General features: G+C 35.7%; 1 protein-coding gene across 1 annotated transcript; it reads left to right on the plus strand.

Moving 5' to 3' along the window:
• The first annotated feature begins 6,785 nt into the window (after positions 1-6,785).
• On the plus strand, positions 6,786-7,733 carry LOC101963496 (olfactory receptor 4S2). The gene has a single exon (XM_005341412.2). The coding sequence runs from the start codon at positions 6,795-6,797 to the stop codon at positions 7,731-7,733; it is 939 nt and encodes a 312-aa protein (XP_005341469.1). The 5' UTR covers positions 6,786-6,794.

Below are 7,733 nucleotides of genomic sequence, written 5' to 3' on the forward strand. Positions count from 1 at the left end.
TAAAAAATTAGAACAAGTTGAGATTTATAGAAAAGTTTCATAGATAGTACAGAGTGTATATACCTCAGTCTATTTCTGCTCTTATTGCTTTACCTTATTATGTCATATTTGTCATAGCTAATAAAGCAATATTAATGATGATTATTAATTACAGTCCACCTTTTATTCACATTTTATTTTAATATTTTGTGTAGTAGGCTTCCTCAAACTATCCATTTTTGACATAGTATCATGCCAGTCACTGAAGCATGTGACACTGTCCATATCAAAAGAAATTTGGGTGGAGAAACCTGGTAAAAACAGGACTGCCACAAGTAGATTTTTTCCTCTTTAAACAACCCCTCTATTTGTAACTTAGAGTAATAGAGGAATACAATATTAACAACAAATGGCACTTTTATTATTTTTGTGGTAACATGGTAATCTTTTTTTGCATCAGAAAAAGCACTCTAACCAAAGTAAATGCTATGTTTGTTATGATTGTATTATTCAGACATTTTCAGGTCAAATTTTAGGCTTCACCTGAAAGTTCCTGCTGCAATTTAACAAAAAACTTTTTATTAAATTTCACAGGTATAATCCTCAACTCCTGTCAAGCTTCTTTGACCCAAATCCCTTAGAAACACATTCATGCAACAATAGGACCAAGGCAATGTTTTCAGGTGCCTACAGCAAAATTTAAATAGATTAAAATATTTTAATAGTTTCATAAGCAAATAAACTATTCTGTTGTTGGGTTGATGATGAGACTAAGCATCATCCTTCTCCTCCTCTGTCCTAACTTTGAGGAGGTTATGCAAAACTGTGGGAATTGCCTATTTATTAACTATTATGTGTCAAATAACCTTCAATATAGTTTTGCAAGGAGTTATTTAGGGTAGATTACACTTGCACATTCTCTACCTACCATTAATCTCCAGATGCTACCCAGCCACTTGCCCAGCGATTCCCTCAGGATTCTGATGATGCATAAAAATTGCTGAGAAGGTTTTTTTCCTCTGGGCAACCAGGAACACAGATGGAAGCTCTTGTAGATTAAAATCAGAAGCCATGGCATGGTTGTGAACTCAAACAATTCTATGAGAGAAAGAGAGAGAGAGAGAGAGAGAGAGAGAGAGAGAGAGAGAGAGAGAGAGAGAGAGAGAGAGAGAAAGAGAGAGAGAGAGAGAGAATAGAGAAGAAAAGGAGGGGAGGCAGGAGGAATGAACCAGGATCTCTTAGCCTGTAGGAAAGGACTCATGACACATTCACAAATGAATCATCATTTATGTCACTGTACATATCTCCACCTTTTAGTGTGAATATCTGAGTACAGATCACATTTTTATCTCAAAAAATCTTTTTGATCTGAGATCTCAGGTTATTGAATCTGAATTGTGGACCACACCCAAGAAGACAGCCAGAGTAAGTTTCCATCTGCAATGACATCTTTACCATGGGTGAAAGAGGCAAGGGCAATTTTTCATTGATTCAAATTACATTCAAGGACAAAGAGAAATCTCAAAACTCTTTGCCTGCTTTTTAACATCTGTTCTAGTAATTCTACTAAGTAACTTTGGAAATAGTTTATATTACAGTTTGAAATATGAATTAATATTATTTGAATTGGAATATAGTTCTAGCTTTACCATGAACAATAAAAACCTAGGTAATTCAATTTCTTCTTTGTGATTCATTTATTTTACCTATTGTTCATTGAGTGGAATAAAAATCAAGTGATTTCTAAGATTCTTTTTATCTATATAAGTATGTGACTTACATAAACTATGTCCCAGTCAGAGGATTTGGGGAAGTTATTTAAAGGTATTACTCTAAAATGAATGGGTTTATATCAGGCATTGGGTTTTATTTATCCTTTATGTTCACATCCCAATACCAGGCAATAGAGAATGTGCTTAATAAATATTTGTTAGATGAAAGGATAAATTAATATTGATACTGTATAAAACATAAAATATCAATGAGATAATACCTTACACAGCTTCTATATTGTGTTCCATTAACTCATTTGCAGATTTATTTTCAAAACTTTACTTGCTCAAGTTATTATTCTGTACCTTTTAGTTTCATAAACTATTTTTTTACATGCAAATGCTATGTCCTTTTATTTATTTATTTTTTCTTTTTTTTATTGTTGGTTCATAAACTATTAATACACTGTTTTCTCAATTGTGACCAAGGTGAGGAACAGTTTAGGATGAATAGATAATAAATTAATATTGAATGCCCAAATAAAAACAGGCACATGTATGGTAATGTCTAGTGAGGGATGTTCAAGTCAAGGACACTATTGCTCAATGAGTTTTCCATCAGTGGAGCTTGCTGTTAGGATGGAGATCCAGAATTTTTGCTCTCTGCCCTTTCTAACTCATCCATTGGAGCAACTAAGACTAAATCTTTTTTTTCCAGAGGATTTCAGAAGCTACATTTTCTTTCTTCCTTTTTTTTTTCCTTACTAATTATTCTATTTTAAACAATTTAGGCAAGCTCACGGAATTTAAGGAACAACCTTGTTTCTTTAACTGCACAGATCCCACTAAAACTAGTGTACATTCTCTGACTTTTTCCTAAAGAGACCAAATTTGTTCTAAGCACCTAGGCAGGATAGTGGAACTGATCAGTGCCCTAGAGATGGTGGTGCAGAGTTCAGATTTCTGCTACTGTTGATTCGGAAATGCCACCACTAAAATGCTAGTGATTAGATCTGCAGGTCACTTTTATGTCTGTCATCTAATTTGCACTCACCGTGTGTGGCATTATCTCACAGAAGAGGACTCTGAAGTTAACAGAAGGTAGGAAAATTGTGTTAAAGTTACAAAGCCTGAAAGAGATGGAGCAGTGAGTCGAGCCCCAGTTGTTCTCTTTTTAAATCCTGTGCTTTTTCTCACATTGAGGATAGTAGAAATACTTTGATCTCTGAACTTTGATTAATTTATGACCTGATGTGGGTGTTCCTAAATGAAGCTGAGTTTCTACCATTCAGAAAGATTAAAGGGCCTGCAAATCATCTTTGGATACCTTTGTTTGAACTCTTAAAGAAAGCAATGCAAGAATATGATTTATATTTCCTATGGCTTCACTCAAACGAATATATGTGCTGACTAGAATTAGGAGATGAACATGGTACGAAGGTTAGTGTACTAAGATCACTCTTATCCGGGCCTGCGTTTCTCCACTCAGTCTCCATGTTCTCCAATAGCTAAGATGGATGACATATTCATTTAAAGCATATCATGTATATTAGTGCTTTATTTGTGACATATATTTACTTCTTACAATACTTTGTGTGATGTATACTATTCTTAGCCACAATTTCCCCTTTGTGTGTGTGTGTGTGTGTGTGTGTGTGTGTGTGTGTGTGCTGGGGATTGAACCCAGGATCTTGCACATGGTGGGCAAATGTTTTACCACTGAGCTACATACACCCCCAGCCCTCATTTCACTCCTGAGGAAAACTGAGGCAAAAGGAAGTTAAATAACTTGCCTAAATCTATACCATTAACAAGAGATAGAACTGGAATTTGAACCTCAGCAAACTGAGTCCCAGGAATCCTTATTTTCACTTTCTCACAGATTTTCTCTGTTTGAGTTGGTTCTTGTTAGTTATATTTACAATAGACCCCATTTCGAAGGTGTCCTCTTTTTAACTTTTCTCCCCCACTTCCCATTCCAGCTGCCCTGCTGCAATGGTATAATTTATGGTACCCTGGATTATTCAGGACAAATTTCAAACTCCTCCTCTATTTAACTCATGAAAACCTTTATGATCTGGTCAGGTTTTCTTTTTAGTCTCATCTCCAGACACTTCCTTGTGTGGATTCTGTGGTGAGTCAGAGCAAACTTGTTAGCATCCTCCATAGAAGTTGTCATGATTTACACTTCACATACATTGTTCAAGAGGCCTGGAACGTCTCTCTTGCCCTGTCCACTCTTTTCTGCCCACCTTCTCAGACCGCTCCATACCCTCTTTATCATTGAGTCAACTCTAACTTTTTATTTCACTCAGTATGACCTCTTCTGGAAAGACCTCAACTCTCCTGGGCTTCCTTACCCCTTATCCCTGAGAGCCAAGATAGTTTACGTGTGGACCTCCTCCATTTGATTGTGGACACATGTCAAAGGAAATAGTCTGGATTAACAAGGAGCATCCCATCACTTGCTGTTGATCTCCCTTGTAAGTTTAGTTTGAGAAAATTTGGGCACAAACCCTGCATGCTACAATGATATTGCCATTTACAACTGTATTCTTGTCTCTAAAGAGTGTCTTATTTAGTTAAAAAAACAAACTCTTCACAATTGGCAGAACAATATTATTTTGAGTATTGTAAAAGATTTGAGAATTTCTTTTTCTAAAATAGTTTTAGTTGTAGATGGACACAATGCCTTTATTTTATTCATTTATTTTTATGTGGTGCTGAGGATTGAACCTAGTGCCTCACACATACGTGCTAGACTAGCATTCTACCGCTGAGCTACAACCCCAGCCCTAGGTTTAAGAATTTCAAATGAGATATTAGGTGGTGTGGATACCATCAGAGCTAACACAAAAGGAGCTGTTAAGAAAATAAATTTAAAAGTTTCATTGTATATGTTTAAATACCAATTCTGCCAACCACTTGCTCTATGATTTTGGGTAAGTTTCTTACTCTCTTTGTGCTTCAGTTTCCTTATCTTTGAGAGGAGTAATACTGATAGTCTGAAAGTATTGATATACTCTTCTACACACAATTATTATGGGAATTAAATGAATTATTATAAGGAAAGTGGTTAAAGTAATACCTGGCACACAGTTAGCAGAACTTAAGTGTTTTCTATTGACCTAAACTTTCTTTTTTAATCTTTATGATTTTTCTATTGGTGATGACTGAGAAATATGGAGCTTTGCTGGTATGGTGTACAAAATATTCAAAGAATTTAGAGATATGAAGCATATTCTATAATGGAAGTACTTTGTACCATAAGAGAGCAATTGATTTTTAAAATTCAGTTTTTTTAAATTAGTGCATTTATCTATCTATCTATATAATATTTCTATCATTTATTTAAAAGATGTGTATTATGTGTACCTCTAACCATTATGTTGGGCAATTTACAAAGTTTCTTTAGCCTTTGGTGTTTTATTGTGTAAAATGCAGATAATAAAATTGTGATGTTGTTATGAGGATAAGATAACATATGTCAGGAGTTTAGTACAAAATTCTGCATATATAAGAGTGTTCAGTAAACGTTGATCAGTACTAGTACTCATAGTATCCCCACATTAAAGACAGGAAGATATTATAGTTTATTATCTTGGGAATAAAGTTTTATAAAAATTTTAATAATTTCTAGTAGTTATCTAACTTTTTAATAATAACTGAATAGATTCTACTTATAGATATCCTGACTTTATAGATTCAAATTATGAAAAAACAATAAATACAAAGAAGTTACCCTGACAATCTCATTTAATTCTGAAACAATAATTTCATCATCCATCTTTTATAGATGAGAAAACAGATTCAGATAAGACAGATTTTTTTTTTTACCCAAAGTAATCCATTTGGTGGACATATCCAAACTTATACCCTTTAGCTCCTGGACAATGTTCTCTCCACTTTCCATGCTGAAAATTTAAGTTCTTAGGAATGATGAAGAATAGTAGTAATTTGCAATATGTCATAAAAAACCATTATTATTCTGAGGAACTTCTTTAGATCTTGTCCTATGAACTGTCTCTTTTAATAATTCTTTTCTGATTTACAACTTTTATTTGTATGCCTTCAGCCTTCACATATACTATATAAAATGGCATTGTACATTAATTTTTTAACCACCATTTAAACATTATCTCAATGAAAACTTTTATTCCTAACTTTTATCTATGATTACAAGGACATTTATTTGAGTCTTTTTTCAAGCCATAGAGATTGAGAATGATATGGACCTCAACATTTTAAACTTTTCCATTATTTAGAGCAGCATAAGACAAAGTATTTCTCCATATAATTTAACCATTCCTCATGTGTTCCCTTGGCAAGTAAAAAAAAAATTTCACATGCAGGTCAAAGGTAAGGACTCAACCTCCCCCAATTTTGACTTACAAGCAAGAGTTGTATGGAAGGAGGAGGCCACTGCCTGTGTTGTTCTCAAACACTGAAAGTAACTTAAATTTTAATTGCATTAAATCTTTTAATCCAATTTAAAATCTGGAAATAGAGTCATCCTCTCTTGGTTAAAATAGAACATCACTTTTCTAAAGGTGCTTTGCCTATATATTGTATTAAAAAGATTTGTTGAGAATTTAAGACACACAATCTTAGATTCTGACTTCTTGTTTTTATCTAAGTTCTCTTAATTTAATTAAACTTAATTTATCCACTTAATAAATAATTTTAGATTTTTCATTCCAAAGAGAATTCCTGAGGAGAAGGAAGAAGTGGAGGTGACAAAGGAGGTGAGAATGGAAGTAGAGGAAGAGAAAAGGGAGAGAGAGGTGTGTTCTTGGAGATTCTCTGTTGAAGGAACCACTGAGCTAGAGCTAGTCCTAGGTATGTTCTTGTTTCATAGAAAAGAACCAGAAAATGAAAAACCAAGTGGAACAAATTGTTTAATGTGAGTCAATAAAATCGATGAGAAAAACATACATTAATCATGTTTAGGAAATATAAAGCATTGTCTCCACCATACGTAGCATCACTTAGATATTTTCATGCAATTGTTCTTGTTGTTTGCCCATGCTTACAGTGGTTACAACTTGTGTTTATTTTTGCAGTGAACCAGAGCCACTCGCAGTCCATCCTGCCTGGGGACCCATGGAAGTCGCCAACAATGTCACTGAGTTTATATTCCTGGGACTTTCCCAAGACCCTGGGGTGCAATTGATACTCTTTGCCCTATTCCTCTTCTTCTACATCGTGATCATGGTGGGAAACTTACTCATTTTGCTTACAGTCTTTTCTGATCCCCGGCTACATACACCCATGTATTTCTTTCTCAGTAATTTGTCCTTTGTGGACATTGCCTATTCCTCAGCCACCGCACCCAAGATGATTGCAGACTTTGTTTCTGACAAAAAGACCATTTCCTACTGGGGCTGTATAACTCAGATGTTTACCTTCCACTTTTTTGGATGTGCTGAGATTTTTGTTTTGACTGTCATGGCTTTTGACCGTTATGCTGCCATCTGCCACCCCCTCCGCTATACTACCATCATGAGCGCCAATGTTTGCACCCTCTTGGCATCACTGTCCTGGTTGGGGGCCCTGGGTCATTCTTTTGTCCAGACCCTCCTGACCTTTCAGCTGCCCTTCTGCCATGCTCAGGTCATTGACCACTACTTCTGTGATGTCCACCCGGTCCTAAAACTTGCCTGTGCTGATACAACCCTGGTAAATATGTTGGTGGTGGCCAATAGCGGTCTCATCTCCCTGGGGTGTTTCCTCATTCTTCTGACCTCCTACACGGTCATTCTATTTAGCCTTCGGAAACGGTCTGCAGAGAGCCGTCGCAAAGCCCTCTCTACCTGTGGATCTCACCTGACAGTAGTAACTTTCTTCTTTGTCCCTTGTATCTTTATTTATCTCCGCCCATCCACCACTTTTCCACTGGATAAGGCTGTGTCTGTGTTTTATACCACCATCACCCCGATGCTAAACCCACTTATCTATACTCTGAGGAATGGAGATGTGAAGAATGCCATGAGGCGTCTCTGGAGCCACAAGTCCTCTTTGAAGGAGAAGCAGAAGAGATAG

This window comes from Ictidomys tridecemlineatus, chromosome 5 (assembly GCF_052094955.1).
Source record: "Ictidomys tridecemlineatus isolate mIctTri1 chromosome 5, mIctTri1.hap1, whole genome shotgun sequence".
Lineage (NCBI taxonomy): Eukaryota > Metazoa > Chordata > Mammalia > Rodentia > Sciuridae > Ictidomys > Ictidomys tridecemlineatus.

Bases quoted from the DNA above. Each gene is read 5' to 3' on its own strand.
- LOC101963496 (XM_005341412.2), top strand. From the start codon at position 6,795: ATGGAAGTCGCCAACAATGTCACTGAGTTTATATTCCTGGGACTTTCC.